Raw genomic sequence first — 20,407 nt, forward strand, 5'->3', positions numbered from 1 at the left:
GATGATCTTAAAGAGGTATATAAAATCATGAGAAAGATCGGGTAGCTGCACCAAGTCTCTGGCCCAGAGTAGGCAAATCGAGGACAAGAGGACATAGGTTTAAGGTGAAGGGGAAAAGATTTAATAGGAATCTGTGGGGTACCTTTATCACACAAAGGGTGGTAGGGGTATGGAACAAGCTGCCAGATGAGGTAGTTGAGGCAGGGGCTATCCCAACATCTAAGAAACAGGTAGACAGGACATAGATAGGACAGGTTTGGAGGAATACAGGCCAAACGTGGGCAGGTGGGACTAGTGTATCTGAGACATGTTGGCCAGTGTGGACAAGTTGGGCCTTAGGGCCTGTTCCCACGCTGTATCACTCTATGACTCTATGTTTCTAATTGCATATAAACACACAAATTCTGGGACATGAATTCAGTATGCCTGATTGGATGTGTTATTTCAGTGACAAGTAATTGCACTCAGTATTCCTGGGTGGTGACTATTCTGGGGCTGACCAGACCCAAGTCTGTTTATTTTCATCCTCACATGGAGCATGATAACAACCTTAATCCATTGTTCCCCTTTAACTAACTGAAAGATAGCTATTGAATTGATGGAGCTGCAACTAATTCCAATAAAGTGATGAGCTCTACAAAGATAAAATATAGAAAACCAAACAGAATGAGTTGTTAGTTTTAATTTTCTGACACCCATCTGTAATAAAATTTCACTTGATGCACCAGTAAAAAGGAGCATTTCCCACTGTCCAGTTACATCGGTACAGATAGATGTCATGCATTGGGAAGCATGTTGTTTGATTCTGGGTGTAAAGCAGTAACACGTTAACCATTAATGAAAATATCTATAATGAAAAGCCCAGATGTGCTTTTACCCAATAATTTATATAAATGTTAATGATTCATCTATTTCACATATTAGCACTATTTCCTTTTGTATACATTTCTATGCATGTTGACACATGTATAGTTTTGCTGCAAAAAATAAGGTAGAGAATGGGAGGGGGAAAGGGATAATAAAAAGCTGACATTTCCTTATTATGTTTAAATACATTCACTGATAAAACTGTGCAGATCCCAATTTTCTTTTATCGATGCAGTACAAAAGCAGCAAAATGTTTTTACTTGGGGAAACGATTAAAAGCTTTAATGAAAGAGCTAATTGACATCAAAATAAGTTAAATGAAACAGAACATTATTGATATGTAGGAAATCATTTGTTTAATCATATTCTCTGTACCTTTTATCAGAATGTAGTGTGAAGCATCCTCTGATACAAGCCGTCTGGTTTCCATATCCTTAATGAATCCCCCTTCATTATCACAGTCCATTTGGATTTCTCCACAGTATTGTTTGTTCATCTCTTTTTGAACACCTTGAATATGCTGGTTAAGTCTGTTGCGTTTAAGCAGGCCAGATAACTGGTACTGAGAAAAATCAGTTGACTGCTATAGAAGTAAGCACAAGATGATAAATGTGTTTAAACATTCTGATTTGAAAAATCCATATATTAGTTATGTGTTAAATAATCAAGAATTATTCACTATATTTAAAAGTACTTTGTTGCAATGCATTCTGCGAGCTGGGCAACATTCTACATTTCCATGATCATCGTCTGCCTCGATCTGTCCTTTTCACACCTTACATGCTCTTTGAATGCCTTCCAAATCTGTAGTTTCTCTCTCCCCTGACTCTGTCTGAAGAAGGGTCGCCACCCGAAACGTCTACCATGCCTTCTCTCCAGAGATGCTGCCTGAGTTACTCCAGCATTGCTGAGTTAATCCAGCATTTTCTGTCTATCTTCAGTGTAAACCAGCATCCTACGCTCTTATTGTTTTGGTAGGTCTGCAATCAGCATACCAAAATATTTCCCCCCCTCTTATTCAGAAGGATAATACAGCAACCATTCTGTAAAGGCCATGTAAATGAAAAAAAGTTCTCATTGTAAAATATCTATATAATTTTGGGGGAAAATGGTATATATAAAAAATTATATCGAGTTGTTCAAAAGATAACATAGAAGGAATGGAAATTATCTAGTTAGTTAGTAGTTAGTTTAGTTCATTGTCACCAGCACCGAAGTACAGTGAAAAGCTTTTGGTACATGCTAACCAGTCAGCGGAAAGACTATACATGATTACAATCCATCCAGTGTACAAACACATGAGAAAGAAATAACATCTAGTACAAGATAAAAGTCCAGTAAAGTCAGATTAAAGATAGTCTTCAGTGAGGTAGATAGTAGCTCAGAACCGTTCTCTAGTTGTGGGTAGGATGGTTCAGATGTCTGATAACAGCTGGGAAGAAACTGCCCCAGAATTTCGATGTGTGCATTTTCACACTTATGTACCTCTTGTCTGATGGGAGAGGGGAGAAGAGGGACTGACCGGGTGAGACTCATCCGTGATTATGCTGGTGGCCTTGTCGAGGCAGTGTAAAGTGTAAAAGGAGTCAATGGAAGGAGGGTTGGTTTGTGCGATTGTCTTGGCTGCGTACACAATTCTCTGCAATTTCATGCGGTCTTGGATGGAGCAGTTCCATGCTGTGAAGCATCCTGATAAAATGTTTTCCATGTCGCATCTGCCGAAATTGGTGTGAATTGCAGGGGATATGCCCAATTCCCTAAGCCTTCTAAGGAAATAGAGGCGTTGGTGTGCTTCCTTGGCCATTGTTTCAATATGGGTGGTCCAGGCCAAGTTGCTGGTGATATTTCCTGTCAAGAACTTAAAACTTTCAACCATCTCATTGCCATTTAGCAGTAACATCATATCTGGATAAATTGTAAAATTGTATGAGAGTGTAGCCTCTTGGTGAGCAAGATAACTTTGTTGACCAAAAATGAAAATCTGCTGATAATATACGTTTTGGTATTGCATTTAAGATTTGGATGCTTGTTTGTACTAGCAGTGTAAAATCCAGATCATCTAATTATTAGAAGGTGTCAATCCAAGTATTTTTGAAGAAACCCTGAACACCAAGAGCACCAAAACTATACCTTGTGCAGTGGCAGATTACTATATCGTTCAAGAGATCGCTCCGTTATGTCTCGAGCCACTTAGGAGAAAACATGGTATTAGGAGAATGTGGTTTTACGCATATGAGCTCTCTACTAGACTTTCCAAGCTTCTCGAAAGATAAATCTTCATAACACAGTCTTTTGATTAATAGTTTCTTTATTGTTGAAGAAAAACAGTAAGATGCTCATCCAATCTTCTTCTTAGACTCGTACACTTTAATCTTCGTCAAACTCCAGCATATTGCTTTTAAACGTTAGAAAACTCCTCATGTCTCAGCATAACTCCACATCTAGGAAAGCTCCTCATGGTCGAAGGATATTCCTTCCTACCATGTTGGCTCCAAAATTAAACTAACAAATTAACAGCTTCTCCACAAGAAACCCAGCAGCAAACACGCCTCCGACTACGTAATAAATCCCACCCACATAATTACAAGCTGGCAAAATTTAAAGGCAAATGCCATAATTTATGACACACAAAATGGCCACTTCACCTTGGTACATGTGACAATAAACTAAATTGAACTGAAGTTCAAAAACCATGAAGAAGTCAATGGAAAGCACAGGCTGGAGAACAAAGACACAATTTTACAATTTGGATTTCTCCAGCTTCTTTCACTGCAGGTTAGGTGTCATTAGTCTGATGCAAACATCCCTTAACAGCTGGCGTAATTTGTGTCACTGAGATTTGGTGACACACTGTAAAGATGAATGACTGAAAACCAAAACATAATATGAGCTGGGTTCAATGTAGAGTATAAATGGTTTATAGAATAATTCATAAGGTTGACAGGCTTCAATTTTAAGTATAAACAAGACCAACTGGGACCCGTTGGGTCCCCGTCACACAGGATGCCTGGTCCGCCAACGCAATAATCCACCACTCACCCGTTCCCCCAACGGGAGGCCTGGTCCCCCAATGCAACCCATTCCCCAAGGCAATATTTCACCACTCACCTGTTTCCCCAACAAAATATTCCACCACTCACCCATAGCCCCCAACTGCACAGTGGCTGCTCATTTCGTCTTATTCAAAATTCAGTGTAGTGACATTAAAGTATATTTTTTAAATGCACCCTCCCTCCGTGCTGCCAGGAATATACTTTCTAAAAACTTGCTGGGAGGACTGAGTGTTCCTCAATTTTGTTGTAACTTTGTTGCAAGCTGGGTCAGCAAGGATTTTAGCTGCTAAATTTGTCTTAAACTTGATTTTCTAAAGGTTAAAATTATGAATAACTTGTGAAATATAATACCAATCTGAACTAAACTTGACACAGACCACCACGGGACAATGGTGCGTAAGGTGCTGCAAAAATTTTAGTGCTATCGTGTATCGTTTTGGCGTAGTTCCGGGATCACATGAAACCACACGTGTAGATAGATGGGTCCCTGTCACACGGGAGGCCTAGTCCCCCAATGCAATATTCCACCACTCACCCATAGCCCCCACGGGAGGCCTGGTCCCCCAACGCAACCCGTTCCCCAAGGCAATATTCAACTACTCACCCGTCTCCCCTACGGGAAGCCTGGTCCGCCATCGCAGCCCATTCCCCAAGGCAATATTCACCACTCACCTGTTTCCCCAACGCAACATTCCACCACTGCGCAGGGGCTGCACATTTCGCCGTATTCAAAATTCAGTGTACTGTGACTTTAAAACATTGAAAAAAATGCACCCTCCCTCCATGCTGCCAGGAATATACTTACTAAAAACTTGCAGGAAGGACTGAGTGTTCCTTGATTGCAACTTTGTTTTAACTTTGTTGCAAGCTGGGCCAGCAAGGATTTTAGCTGCTAAATTTGTCTTAAACTTGAATTTCTAAAGTTAAAAATTATGAATAACTTGAGAAATATAAAATCAATCTGAACAAAACTTGGCACAGACTGCGACGGGACAATGGTAAGGTGGTGCACACGTTTTAGTGCTATCGTGTATCGTTTTGGCATAGTTCCAGGATCACATGAAACCACACGTGTAGCTAGATGGGTCCCTGTAACACGGAAGGCCTGGTCACCCAACGCAATATTCCACCACTCACCCATAGCCCCCACGCTAGGCCTCGTCCCCCAATGCAACCTGTTCCCCAAGGCAATATACCACCACTCACCCGTTTCCCAACGGGAGGCCTGGTCCCTCAACGCAACCCGTTCCCCAAGGCAATATTCCACCACTCACCCGTTTCCCCAACGCAATCCGTTCCCCTAATGCAATATTCCACCACTGCGCAGGGGATACTCATTTCACCTTATTCAACATTCAGTGTACTATGACTTTAAAATATTGAAAAAAATGCACCATCCCTCCACGTGCCAAAAATATACTTGATACTTGCTAAACACTTCCTGGAGGGACTGGGTTCTCCTCGATTGCAACTTTGTTGCAAGCTGGGCCAGCAAAGATTTTAGAAAATTATGAATAACTTGTGAAATATAACATCAATCTGAACAAAATTTGACACAGACCATCACGGGACAATGGTAAGTAAGTTGGTGCCAAAAATTTAGCACTATCGTGTATCGTTTTGACGAAGTTCCAGGATCACATGCAGGCCACTCACTTACCTTTTTTCTCTGTTGCCAGCAGGGCAACCTAGACACACCACCTCCACTCAGTTCGCAAGTAACCTGACCTCCCAGTGGCTCAGCACTTCAACACCCCCTCCCATTTCAAATCCGACCTTTCTGGCCTGGGCCTCCTCCATGGTCAGAGTAAGGCCCACCGCAAATTGGAGGAACAGCACCTCATATTTCGCTTGGGTAGTTTACACCCCAGCGGTATGAACATTGGCTTCTCCAATTTCAGTTAGTCTATGATTTCTCTCTCCTTCCCCTCACATTCCCAGCTCTCTCACAGCCTACTGTCTCCGCCTCTTCCTTTCTTTTTCCCATCCCACGACATCAGTCTGAAGAAGGGTCTCGACCCGAAACGTCGCCTATTCCTTCGCTGCATAGATGCTGCCTCACCCGCTGATTTTCTCCAGCTTTTTTGTCCACCACCCTTTCACACAAGTTCTATTATCCCACTTTCCTCAACCACTCCCTACACATTAGGGGCAATTTTACAGAGACGAGTTAACCTACAAAGCCAATGCGCCTTTGGGATGTGGGAGGAAACCCACACGCTTGCGGGGAAAATGTGCAAATTCAACACAGACAGTGCCCGAGGACAGGATAGAACACAGATCTCTGGTGTGTGAGGCAGCAAGTCTACCAGCTGTGCCACTATATTTTGTTTTCCAACACACAAAAAATTATACTTTGATAACTTTGGTTACTAAAAAAAAAACTATCCATTTTCAGTCTTAAATCTTTAAGTCACGCTATGTCCCCCTTTACAGCTACTGTATGTTTTAATTCAGTTCAAGACTATGGGGCAGTACATTGGCCATAAAGATGCTGCCTAAAAGTGCCAGAGCCGGAATTGATCCTGAATATGGGTGCTGTCTGTATGGAGTTTGCTCCTTTTCCCTTTGATCGCATGGGTTTTCTCCGGGTGCTCTTGTTTCCTTCCACACTACAAAGGTGTGCAGGAATCTTTTTCAGACCTAACCCAAAACGTAATATTTTCCTTTTGTCCAGAGATTCTGTCCGACCTGTTGAGTTACTCCAGCTTTTTGTGTCTTTCTTCGGTTTAAACCAGCATCTGCAGTTCCTTCCTACACACACGATCCTATACGATGGAAGTTTATTGCTCCCAGGAGGGAAATTGTGTATGTGTGGGTATATATATTTATTTACATATTCTGTTGTGCAGTTGCAAGAAAGGATTTCATTGTTCTAACTGGGATGAGTGAATGAAACACTCTCGACTCTTGACTTACTTCGCAAATGTGTGGGATAGAACTAGTGTACAGGTGATCGGTGGTCGGCGTGGACTTGGTGGGCCGAAGGGCCTGTTTCCACGCTGTGTCTTTAAATTTAAACTAAAAACACTAAAACCAGAGGGAGTCTACAGAAATGTCTCTACACGAGACGTCACCCAATTTCTTCTATCCAGAGATGCTGGCTGCTCCATGGAGTTCCACCGCACATTTAAAGCATGGAATGGTCTTCACCCTACCATAATTACCCAACCAGACACAACTAAATTTAAGCTAGCTCTTTTTCCCAAGAACCCTTTTTTTGCTTAAGTCCACCCTCCACCACCAGTTTAAATTCCATTTGGAATATTTTTGGAAGACCAGGAAACCAAGAAGCAAGAGTTGCTACAGCTCCAGGGAGTGATTATGCGTTGGGTTTCTGTGGTCGCGGCGAGCGGACAGCAATGGTGGCCAGATCTCCCACAATGCAAAGGGAGGGAGAAAGTGCCCAGTGCCGACCAGTTACCATGGCAGTGCACATGTGCAGGGTGGCCGATGTGCTGGCCGTGGTTGTGCGCATGTGCAGGGGAGGATGTGCTGGCCGTGGCAGTGCGCATGTGGAGGATGTGCAGGCCGTGGCAGTGCGCTTGTGCAGGGGGAGGATGTGCTGGCCGTGGCAGTGCGCATGTGGAGGATGTGCTGGCCGTGGCAGTGCGCTTGTGGAGGATGTGCTGGCCGTGGCAGTGCGCTTGTGGAGGATGTGCTGGCCGTGGCAGTGCGCATGTGGAGGATGTGCAGGCCGTGGCAGTGCGCTTGTGGAGGATGTGCTGGCCGTGGCAGTGCGCATGTGGAGGATGTGCTGGCCGTGGCAGTGCGCTTGTGCAGGGGGAGGATGTGCTGGCCGTGGCAGTGCACATGTGCAGGGGAGGATGTGCTGGCCGTGGCAGTGCGCATGTGGAGGATGTGCAGGCCGTGGCAGTGCGCTTGTGCAGGGGGAGGATGTGCTGGCCGTGGCAGTGCGCTTGTGCAGGGCAGCCGAGGATGTGCTGGCCGTGGCAGTGCGCATGTGCAAGGTGGCCGGCTGTGCTGGTGGATGAGGAGCGGCCGGAGAGCGGAGACCCGCCGGCCCGGACATGGATGGCGGGCGGAGACTGAGAGAGAGATAGAGAGGGTGGCTCGCTCAGAGTTAAATGGTAGGTGTCCCGGGTGCTTGCCAAGCCAGGCAAAATGACATGGCTTTTAGGTTGCCCGGCGGGAATTTAGGTGGCCATTGGCAACCGTTAATTTCGAGCCCTGACATGAATACGCATAGATAGATAGAAAAAAGATGAAAGTTTTAGTAATATATGGATAATGGATAAACTAATCTGAATAAATCTAAATGTAGCCTTTTCCTACACCATACGCACAAATAAATCAGCCTACCTCAGGCATTGGCTCCAATAAACTTCTTCGACGCTTGGCGAATTCTTTGAGGTCTGTCAAGATTTCATGCCTCACCTCTGGAGGTAAACTCGCAAAGTCTTCTGAATCAATATCTACAGAATTAGGATTCTCAAAAAATTCATTCTAAAAAAGAAATTTGAAAATACAAAAAAATGATTTATTGATTATCATTTCAGTAAAGATTCAGGGAACATCTGAGTAGCCTTGACAACATATGATTTAATCAAGGAATCAGGCCTGTCTTGTAAAAAGCAGCATAAATAATTGCATCTGCATTAACTAGTTAAGGAAACATCCTGTATAATGCTCCTGCTATTTTGCAGCTTTCAAATTTTTTTTTGGTTCAGGATTAAAATATTTGAAAACATATGGAATTGGTGCTTTGTGTACGGAAAGAAATTGGAGGACAGTATATGATACGGCTGGCTAACTGTTTTGGGGTACACCAATATTTCCTCTCACCACACTTTATGTTTTATCTCCTTTCTGCTATAACACTTTTTCTGACCCACCATTTTGGTTCTGCACTTGTCTGCATTATATCCCACTGATTATTTTCTCCTCTCATTCTTCCAATCACAGTTCTTTAAAGGCCAGGTAGCTAACTAAAAAGAGAAACAGTTAATATTTTGGCCAAAGACCCATTGACCTGATATTAGCTCTGTTTTCATTTGTACAGATGCTGCCCAATCTATTTTCTGTTTTTAATTCAGATTGCTGTCATCTGTTGTTTTCTGGTTTTCATTTTCTATCACACCTCTGCCCATTTTTCACTGGCTTTGTAATTGTTTGAAAGCAAGCTTTATAATCAGCATATTATGACAAAAAAGCATAATTTATTTCTCCAAAACATGGAGCAATTGTTTCAAGGAAGATAAAGGTATCAAATCACCTGCAATAACCTTTCATTCTTCATTCGTTCTTTCCATTCCTTCTCAGCCTCTTCATCTGAGCTAAAAGTGAAGGATTACTCTGTGAGTTGTACATCAATAGTACTAATAGACTAGTATCACTTTAACATTGCAAATACAAAACATAATACAAAATTAAAAAAGGGAAACTTTACTGCTGTCTCCATCGGATTGGGATGGTAAATTGCTGGATGTCTATTTGCTTACAGCCTTTCCCGATCAACTGTGATTATGCATCACAATGTATTGCTTTCATATTTTATGTATTCACACATTATGAATTCATAATATGGATTTCAACAATGAAACAACTACAACCAAGATTTAAAAAAACTAACAAACCTGTTTTCCTCTTTCTGTTCCAAAGAAGGCAGAATAAAAATATCATCGGTTTCTCCTCTCTTCACCTGAGAGAGACTGGGAATGATGTCATCACTGTTGACAAGAAAAATAGTAAAGTGGTTCTCAGAAACTAAATTCCTACAAGAATATTTTCATTGGTAATGAAAGAAAAGTTGATCTACATTTATTTACTGTTGAAATCAAAGCAATCCCAAATTTAAATGTGTTACTAACCTTTTGCCTCCTGTTGCAGCTTTTAAGGCAAGCCTCTTCAGAAAAGTTTTCAACAGCTTGTCTGTAGTTTTCTTTGTGTCTTTAACTGCTAGCTCCTTTCTCTTCCACCTATTTTCCTGATATAAATAATAACTTCAGTTTAACCAACATCAAGTATGTACTAATACTGAATAATTAAAATCTCATTACAATGACCTATAATTTGGCAACAGAACGGCAGGATTAATTGGTAAACGTCAGTGTCAAAAACATGCTCCCCATGATGTAATGCAAATCTTATACAGGTGCACAACCTTTTATCCGGAGTTCCGGAAACCGAAATACTCCGAAAACCGGCCATTTTTTCCAGGATGTCGTCTGCACACCAAAGCTCGCGTTTGGCGCCAAACTTGACCCGAAACGACCCACGGTCAACCCAGGTCTGTACTACTGTAGCGGCTGCTTCCACCTCGGAGACCGGGGAGACACTTAAACATCTGTAAATCATTGCTTAAATGTTAGTCAGTTAGTTTGGAGGGCTTTTATGTGAAGGGGGAAACTTTAATTCTTAGTCCCCTACATGGTCGGAGAGGCGGGGAGCGGTCAATGCCTTAACGGGTCGCCGTGCATGTAAGCTCCGGAGCGCTGTGGCCGCCGACTCCCAGCTGGGGCTGCGGGCGTCCGGCCGCGGGCGGCGCCGGTTGTAGCTCCGAGCCCAGCAACTCTACCCCTGGCTGTGCGGCGCTCCAAATCCAGCGCGGCCCGCGGCCGGACGCCCGCAGCCCCAGCACCGCTGTGGCCGCCGACATGTTGTGTGTCGGTGGCCACAGCGCTCCGGAGCTTACCGCATGGCGACCTGGTAAGGCATTGACCGCTCCCCACTGGTATCCCAGCGCTGCGACGCCGCCGACTCCCAACATCGCGGCGCTGGGGCTGCGGGCGTCCGGCCGCGGGCCGCGCTGGATTTGGAGCGCCGCGCAGCCAGGGGTAGAGTTGCCGGGGTCGGAGCTCCAACCGCGGCCGGACGCCCGCAGCCCCCAGCTCCGCGATGTTGGGAGTCGGCGGCCACAGCGCTCCAGAGCTTACTGCACGGCGACCCGGTAAGGCATTGCCCGCTCCCCGCCTCTCCGACCAGGTAGGGGACTAAGAATTAAAGTTTCCCCCTTCACCCCCCCACCACATAAAATCCCTCCAAACTAACTGACTAACATTTATGCAATGATTCCCCGGTCTCCGGGGAGGAGGCAGCCGCTCCAGACTTTTCAAGCCGCCCGCGTTACCTACCTAATCGACGCAAAAAATCTTCCATTCGGAAATCCGAAAAATTCCGAAATCCGACAAGTGTCTGGTCCCAAGGCTTTCGGATAAAAGGTTGTGCACCTGTATCTATAATTGTTTTCATTTTTGTTATCTTCTCCAATTATAAATTCCTATTCTCACACTCATCGTGGAAACTATCCAGATAACTGCCACCAGCAATGATAGTCCTGCAGCAATTTTGTCACATCCAGCTTATCAGCAGGAAAAGATCTCCACTCTAACCAAAGCTAAACAGTCATGAGTAAATAAATGCCAAGAATAATATGTACTGACTAAAGCAAAACGCTTGTGCAGGTCCTTTATTCTCCATAAGTGTGCTATTGTGGTGTCAGCTGATAGTCAAACCACTTACGGTCAAACCCTCGTCAGTGGTTACGAGGGCTGTCACATGACGTCATGGGTTAAGGGGAGTGTCCTGCTACATAAGCAGATCTCACCTTGAGATCAGGGGAGTGGACAGGTAGCTGAGCTTGAGACAACACCCTCGCTCAGCAACAATGACAATATGTTAGAGGACCAAACTTGCATGTACGTCAACCACGTAATGTCTGAATAAAGCAACTATTTGTTCACCACGTTTGGTGCCGCTACACCATACAAGAAGGTTGAACGTCTTTTATTCTCTGCAAGTGATGTCATGGGAGACTAAACAGCTAATATTTAAAAATAATATCAGACCAACACGTTACAATAACATAAACACCAAATATTGCGAAATGGCATTTGTGATCGAATATGTAAGAAAATCTTAATAGAGTATTTAGAAAACTTGGAAACATACTCCTACTAGGAGTGTAGTATACTTTCTGATACACATTCCTATATTCTGTACTTTGATACAGAAACACAAATTGTAACCTTTCCAGAAAGCAAGTTGCAGTCATCAACAGCAGTTCAAATTCAAGCATATTAAAGAACCTTCCTAAAAAACACAAGTCTTCTGAAAAGTTAAGAGCAATATTTTGACACAAAAGTATCATAGCTGATGTACTAGAACCAATGGATAGCAAAAAGTACAATGTATCATTCTACTTCTTCATTTCACATTTCAATACTAATTAAAGTAAATGACATACAAAGCATCAATCTTTTTTTAATTAAAAAAATCAAACCATATTTATAAGGGGTGGGGTTAATGTTCCATCTCAATACTTCTTATACACCTGCCATAAAGATATCTTACTTAAAGTTGACTAATTCTTACAGACCAATAGCAGAATCGTAGATCATGATCACTGATATATATTGCAATATGGTTGATTTTGTACCATACATTCTTTCTTAAGTGAAATCGAATAAGATTCTAAGTTCTGTACGTAGAAGATATTTTATGTTCAATCTTTTTGGAGAGGATTCAAAGGTTTCAAAGGTATTTTATTGTCACGTGTACCAATTAAGGCAGTGATAGGATTCAATACAAGATGAAGTGAGAGTATAAATTCAATTATTTAAAATGTTTTATTAAGCTATCCAAAGTAGGTTATTAATATTAGACAATACTTACCAAAGTTTGCTTCTTCAGTAGTGGCATCTTTCCATCAAAAACAACCAATGGTCGTATTCGATAAAACAACAATTTACAAAGTCGATGGAGCAAAATCAAAAGGTGAGCATTTGGTATAGAATTACCATGGCGATCTCGTGCTCCCTTCACAGCCTGGTTTAACCAAATGCTAATATCTTGTAAAAATTGGTTAAGAAAAAGTAGTAAAGCTTAAATAATATTAAATAAAATAACATTACTATTCACATTCACTTGGGAAAGCATTAATCATAGCAACACACTCCAACATTATCCTGAAATTCATATAGTGTAACACGTACTACTTTCAAGCCTTGTTAGCTAGATCTCCAAGGGAAATTATTTAGATCTTATTAAAATTGTGACAAATTCTAACAAATAATGCATTACAAGCAGCATCACTTATTTCCTTTATCACTGAGAAAGTACACAAATGAAAATATATTTAATTTAAAATCTGCCTGTCGTTGGCTGCATATTAAACCTCCCCATCCTCTTTATACTGGTTTTCAATCCTCCATCTTTTACTTCAGAGAAGGGACTGAGAGAGTAAAAGGAAGAAAACCAATATCAAATCAGATGCGTTACTTCCACCTGATAATCTTACTCAAGTTAACAATTTAAGTATAAGAAATTAAAACTAAATGCATCTCATGTTTTTCATTCAGTCAACACTACAGGAAAGCTAAGTTAGATTATCATGGGCCATTAAGCCTGAAGAAAAGCGAATACGTATTTAACTGGTAAGTGACAGTGATTGGGACGACAGATGGCACAATGGGCTAAGTGTTCGGCTGGCAACCGGAAGGTAGCCGGTTCGAATCCCGCTTGGAGTGCATACTGTCGTTGTGTCCTTGGGCAAGACACTTCACCCACCTTTGCCTGTGTGTGAATGTGTGCGAGTGATTGGTGGTGGTCGGAGGGGCCGTAGGCGCAGATTGGCAGCCACGCTTCCGTCAGTCTGCCCCAGGGCAGCTGTGGCTACAAAAGTAGCTTACCACCACCGAGTGTGACTGAGGAGTGAATGAATAATGCGATGTAAAGCGCCTTGAGTATTAGAAAGGCGCTATATAAATCCCATCCATTATTATTATTATTATTAGTGATTCAAGGAAGTAAAGTTGCAAATACAGCAAAAATATTATTTTTTAGCTTAGTTTAGTTTGGAGATACAATGTGGAAACAGGCCCTTCTCCCACTGGAATAAAATTGGCTCTTGCAGGACGTTTATGAAAAAAAGTTAATAAAAGAACAATTTTATTTCAATTCCTGTTTCTTAACCCATGCGCAAATGATATGGCTTTGCATTATGTAAAATTGTGATATGGGCCATTTTCTAAGAATGCAATCATCTCAACCCACAGAACGTGTAGTGGGGGTGGCACGGAAGACTCTCCTTACAACTTGAGTAAGGAAGTAAAGGATACCGACAGCAAGTATTTTTCCTTCAAGAGTTTCTGGTCTAGTTGGTTGTCCAGTACACTCCAACAGCTTCCACAGTCCCTGAACTCCCATAATGCTGCTAAAAGTTGCTCACATCTCCAGGAGGTAAAAATTACAATTTATAGTTCATCATGGAAGGAAAACACTGCAACAGCAAAAGCAAGAGAGGTTTGGACTTCATTTGTATACTGATAATTTTATGAGAGTTACAAGCTTCCAGATATTCTATGTTTAATGTAGTAATAAATTGATCTTGAACAATTATCACATAACTATTTAAATGCATTTGGTATAGCAGACATGAAAAGTTAATTAAAAAATATATCGCAGGTGCTTTGAGAGGTGCTTTAAAAATATGAACTACAATTTAAATGGACCCATCCCCAATTTAAAAACTCACATCTCAGCAAGCATCATTCAAAAAGATTCTTCATAAAAGTTGCATGTTTTGTAAGCATTCATCAGCGTATTAAAAAATTGACTAGCTGGTTTGTGGGCTATGGATAGCTCTACACTGTGACCATACAGGGAGCTGAATTGCAAACATTTACAATATTATGAGCACAGATATTTTTTCATTAATTCTTCAAGATGTCCATGTTCTAAACACTTTAGTAAAAGTCTCTAACCATTTACTTTGTCATGCATTGTCTGCTTGCATGTAGTAAACTCCAATGAATCTGTCAACCTTAATCAATCCCTCCTCATGGTACAAATACCAAAACCCAGGAGCTCCGGAGAATCAACATGGCATGGCCTACAAATCAGAATATCCCGTGTTTGACATGAAGATGTGCAAATGCATTCATTCCAGGTGTTGGTTCCCCACACACCTGTATCGTTGCAGCAGGGCACCATGCATTCCAAGCAAAAAACAAAGGAACTCAGGAGACCAGGCCATATCTGTGGAGGGATATGGACAAATGATGTTTCGGCTAAAGTCATTTCTTGAGATTGGTTGAGTAAGGGGGAGAAAGCATGGTTAAGAGAAGTGAGGTGATGGAGTGGAAAACCAACTGGCATAAGTGGATTCAAGTGAGCAGCCTTGTTTGGCAGTAGGATGAAAATGGATAGGAACTAGGACAGGGTTAAAAAGGAGTGCGCATGAAGTGGGGAAGGTGGGGGGAAAGCGTCCAAGTCGCACCAGCTTCAAAGTCGTCTTGTTGAGTCTCTTTGCCTGTACTCGTTTTCTCCAAGCATACAGCTAACAATGGCATGTTTCCTTTATCATCGTTAATATTTTTTTTCATATCTTTCATTCATTTGTTCTATATCTCTCTACATTACCATCTATATCTCTAGTTTCCCTTTCCCCTGATTCTCAGTCTGAAGAGCCTGAACACGAAACATCACCTATTCCTTTTCTCCAAAGATGCTGTCTGACCTGCTGAGTTACTCCAGTTTTTGTGTCTATCTTCACAATAAAATTCCCTGTACACCAACATTGACTTAATTCCTTTCATTAAAAAAACTATTTTTTATTCTCCTCACCAAAAGTGACTTTATTTTACAGGCATATAGTTCCATCTGCTACCATACCAACTTTGAAATGAAAGTAGGATACAGGCTGTTATCAGATCAAAAGATCACCCAAGAGCAGTCACCTGACCTTGTCTTGCACGCCTGTGTCGAGAATATTTTGGTGTAATATAGTCAAGGTTTTTAAAATAATTGGTCATGTTGGTTGATTAATTGAATATATCCAGTTTGGACTGGCATTATAGACAATAGACAATGGGTGCAGGAGTAGGCCATTCGGCCCTTCGAGCCAGCAGCACCATTCAATGTGATCATGGCTGACAATCAGTACCCCATTCCTGCCTTCTCTCCATATCCCTTAACTCCGCTATCCCTAAGAGCTCTATCTAACTTTCTCTTGAAAGCATCCAGAGAACCAGCCTCCACTGCCCTCTGAGACAGAGAATTCCACACACTCACAACTCTGTGTGAAAAAGTTTTTCCTCATCTCCGTTCTAAATGGCTTACACTTAAACTATGGCCCCTGGTTCTGGACTCCCCCAACATTGGGAACATGTTTCCTGCCTCTAGCGTGTTCAAACCCTTAATAATCTTATATGTTTCAATAAGATCCCCTCTCTTCCATCTAAATTCCAGAGTATACAAGCCCAGCTGCTCGAATCTATCAACATATGACAGTCCCGCCATCCCGGGAATTAACCTCGTAAACCTACGCTGCACTCCCTCAATAGCAAGAATGTCCTTCCTCAAGTTTGGAGAACAAAACTGCACACAATACTTCAGGTGTGGTCTCACTAGGGCCCAGTACAAATGCAGGAGGACCTCTTTGCTCCTATACTCAACTCCTCTTGCTATGAAGGCCAACATGCCATTCGCCTTCTTCACTGCCTGCTGTACCAGCATGCTTACTTTCAGTGACTGATGAACAAGGAGCCCCTGATCCCGTTGTACTTCCCCTTTTCCCAACTTGACAACATTTAGATAATAATCTACCTTCCTGTTTTTGCCATCAAATTGAATAACCTCACATTTATCCACATTAAGCTGCATTTGCCATGCATCTGCCCACTCACCCAACCTGTCCAAGTCACCCTGCATCCTCATAGCATCCTCCTCACAGTTCACACTGCCACCCAGCCTTGTGTCGTCAGCAAATTTGCTAATGTTACTTTTAATCCCTTCATCCAAATCATTTATATATTGTAAATAGCTGCGGTCCCAGCACCGAGCCTTGCGGTACCACATTAGTCAATGCCTGCCATTCTAAAAGGGACCCGTTAATTCCTACCCTTCGTTTCCTGTCTGCCAACCAATTTTCTATCCATGTCAGCACCCTACCCCCAACTAGTTTTTTCCTCCACATATCTAAATAAGCTTTTACTATCCTCCTTTATATTCTTGGCTAGCTTACCTTCGTACCACATCTTTTCTCCCCGTATTGCCTTTTTAGTTATCTTCTGTTGATCTTTAAAAGTTACCCAATCCTCTGGCTTCCCACTCATCTTTGCTATGTTATATTTCTTCTTTTTTATTTTTATACTCTCCCTGACTTCCCTTGTCAGCCACGGTCGCCCCTTACTCCCGTTGGAATCTTTCTTCCTCTTTGGAATAAACCAATCTTCCACCTTCTGTGTTATTCCCGCAAATACCTGCCATTGTTGTTCCACTGTCATCCCTGCTAGGGTATCTTTCCAATCAATTTTGGCCAACTCCTCCCTCATGGCTCCATAGTCCCCTTTGCTCAACTGTAATACCGACACCTCCGATTTACCCTTCTCCCTCTCAAATTGTAGCTTTAAACTTATCATATTATGGTCACTACCTCCTAATGGCTCCTTTACCTCGAATTCCCTTATCAAACCCAGTTCATTGCACAACACTAAATCCAGAATTACCTTCTCTTTGGTAGGCTCCAGTACACACTGCTCTAAGAATCCATCAGGGATGCACTCCACAAACTCCCTTTCTTGGGGTCCAGTTCCAACCTGATTTTCCCAGTCTACCTGCATGTTGAAATCTCCCATAACAACCATAGCATTACCTTCCCGACATGCCAAATTTAACTCTTGATTGAACTTGCACCCTATATCCAGGCTACTGTTTGGGGGCCTGTAGATAACTCCCATTAGTGTCTTCTTACCCTTACAATTCATCAGTTCTATCCATACTGAATCTACATCTCCTGATTCTAAGTCACCCCTCGCAAGGGACTGAATTTCATTCCCCACCAACTGAGCTACCACACCCCCTCTGCCCACCTGTCTGTCTTTTCAATAGGACATATACCCTTGAATGTTCAGTTCCCAGCCCTGGTCCTCTTGCAGCCATGTCTTTGTAATTCCCACAACAACATACTTGCCAATTTCTAACTGAGCCTCAAGCTCATCCACTTTATTTCTTATACTTCGTGCATTCATATACAACACTTTGACTTCGGTATTCACCTCTCCTCTCACAACGGTCACTTCTGGCCCTGACCTTACTCTCTTATCCCTTCTCGAACTTTCCTTCCCATTAATTCGGGAGTCTTTTGTAACTTTTCCTGGACTCACTTCCCCTTTAACTCCATCTTTATACTCCCAATTTGTCAACCCCTCCACCCCACTATTTAGTTTAAATCCACACGTGTAGCACCAGCAAACCTGCCTGTCAGAACGTCGGTCCCCCTCCAGTTAAGGTGTAACCCGTCCCTTTTGTACAGGTCACCCCTATCCCAGAAGAGATCCCAGTGGTCTATAAAGCTAAATCCTTGCTCCCTGCATCAGGGGGAAATCTAGTACAAGATGACAGATTTTTTTAATTTGGAGTTAGGCCATTCAAGATTAAAATCAGGTAGTGTATTCTCCACATAAAAAGTGAAACAATGAAAAGACATGCTGAAATGTTTTGACAACAGATCTGAAAGTGATTTGTGTGGACAGTGATACTCCCAGGGACCAGTAGGACTGTTTCTAAGTTCCATATTATTCATTGTAAACAATTTAGGGTGAAGCTGAAAGACACAAAGTAGTCTGAACATTAGAATGGTAGGGTACAGAAGGATACCAGAAGAATGGTAGGGTACAGGGTCGCCAGAGACTGCAAATACTGGAATCATGAGCAAAACAAAACTGATGCAGGAATTCTGCGGTGTCAAACAGGATTTGTGGAGGGAAATGGACAGAGGTTATTTTGGGTTGGAACCCTACTTCAAGATTAGAGTAAAGGAAGATTACTTCTTTAGGAAGAGGTGAAGTGATGGGGTGGGACAAGAGGTGGATAGTGATAGTTGGAATCAAGTAAGGGGGGGGGGGGGTTGATAGGTGATGGAAGAGAAGGATGGAGATGGTCATAAAGGTTAGAGGTGGAAGACAAAGGGCTGCAGATGGTAGAATCTGATAAGAAAGGAAGGCAAGAAGTAAAATGCAGAATCAGAGGGAGGGTAGATGGGATTGCGGAGGGAGGCAATATGGTTCTCACTTCTGACTCTGCTCCCACTCCCATCTCGAGCCTTGAAACTGGATTTGGCACATATAGCTATCTGAAGCTTATATTATTAATATCATAACAATTTCTACCACTACTGAGCCCATGTTTTGCTTCTCTGTTCAATCCATTAATCTTTACTCTATCCTATAGCACGATTGCCTCTGTTACTTCATCTCCTGCCTCCAACCATATCACAACTTTTCGTAAAACTGTTTTTAAAACTCAGATCGTTAGTGGTTCTGATGTTGACTAGCAGGTCAGCACTATCCTTGGCATAAACCAGCATCTGCGGCTCTTTATTTCTCCAGTGATGCTACCTGACCCGCAGTTACTCCGGTACTTTGTGTAGGTATGTTGCAAAGCCTACCTGAAGCGTCGCTGAAAATCTGTCGCTGCGGGTGTGCGCGATTTTGGCGCCGTTTAGAGGGGGGCGGGTTTAAAACGCGATTTTCTCTAGGCTGTTCAAATCGAAGATGTTCAGCCTTGTTAATTATTAATGAAAAATCGCTGGAAGACCCCGTCGCAAAAGCTATTATTAGTTTTAAAGGCCTCGTATAATAGTTATAGTAGTTTAAAAATCAATCTCTAAACCCGCGACCACCGACAGCCGTCAGGGTCCCATAGAGCAAACCACAGAAGGTATGTAGCTTATTTTTACATTAAAAAGGGCTTCTTAAGATCCCTTTATACAAAGTTTAATATTGCGAGTAGCTCATTTTGGCCCCATTATATCCCGCAGTATTTTTCTGGGCATTTGAGGGCACAAATCTAGCGCAATGTGAACGTTCTAAACCAGCGCGTTCACAGGATCCCACTAGAAAGCTGATTTAAAATAGACTTTAATTTACAGCAATTGAACACTAAATTCCTTCCATTTGGCCTATAAATTAATGTAAATGAGATTTAAAAATCATGTTTTATTGTGAATTATTTATGAATATTATTTGCACACTTAGGCTATTTAAAAATGTTAATCATTTATTAAGAAATGGATAGATGTTTAGATCTAGTAATTGAAGTTTGAAATTAGCTACACTTGGGTAACTAACTAATTATATGCTTTAATTTCAGGTCATCCAAGTAAGATTATTTTATATTTGTTTCAGAATGGTTCAATCTATGATAACTGAAAATTTCATTCAGTTCTCTTAATTTTTAAGAAAGTTATGGGCTTTTGACTGTCCTCGATCACAGCTTTTTTGTTACGTCCATAGAAAATCAATAGGGAACAAGATGCTAATTTCCGAGTATGAAAATTGCCATAACTTTTTAAATACATGAGATATGAAAGTGAATTAGGTGTCAAATTAAACTTATTTTTATGCTTTATCTGATGGGATAAATTACAGACTTGATTTTTTACATCTCAAAATTTTGTAACATTGCTACTTTGTGTCTATCGTGCAGGAAGGAACTGCAGATGCTAGTTTACATCACAGGTGATG

The 20,407-nt window shown here is 42.0% G+C and overlaps 1 protein-coding gene across 2 annotated transcripts in view; it reads right to left on the minus strand.

The window, feature by feature from the left end:
- Positions 1–20,407, minus strand: part of ercc5 (ERCC excision repair 5, endonuclease) — a 36,162-nt gene that overhangs the window by 15,396 nt on the left and 359 nt on the right. The window contains exons 2-8 of one of the 2 annotated variants that reach the window (XM_033022324.1): positions 14,000–14,160; positions 12,555–12,730; positions 9,752–9,867; positions 9,518–9,610; positions 9,157–9,217; positions 8,244–8,387; positions 1,243–1,450 (exon numbers count right to left, since the gene is read on the minus strand). In XM_033022324.1, coding sequence (XP_032878215.1) covers positions 1,243–1,450; positions 8,244–8,387; positions 9,157–9,217; positions 9,518–9,610; positions 9,752–9,867; positions 12,555–12,730; positions 14,000–14,087 — 886 coding nt within the window. In that variant the 5' untranslated portion in view covers positions 14,088–14,160. Of the gene's footprint in view, positions 1–1,242; positions 1,451–8,243; positions 8,388–8,776; positions 8,844–9,156; positions 9,218–9,517; positions 9,611–9,751; positions 9,868–12,554; positions 12,731–13,999; positions 14,161–20,407 lie in introns of those variants that run through there. The other variant, XM_033022325.1, reaches the window with a different exon arrangement.

Source organism: Amblyraja radiata, chromosome 6, assembly GCF_010909765.2.
Source record: "Amblyraja radiata isolate CabotCenter1 chromosome 6, sAmbRad1.1.pri, whole genome shotgun sequence".
Taxonomy (NCBI): Eukaryota; Metazoa; Chordata; class Chondrichthyes; order Rajiformes; family Rajidae; genus Amblyraja; species Amblyraja radiata.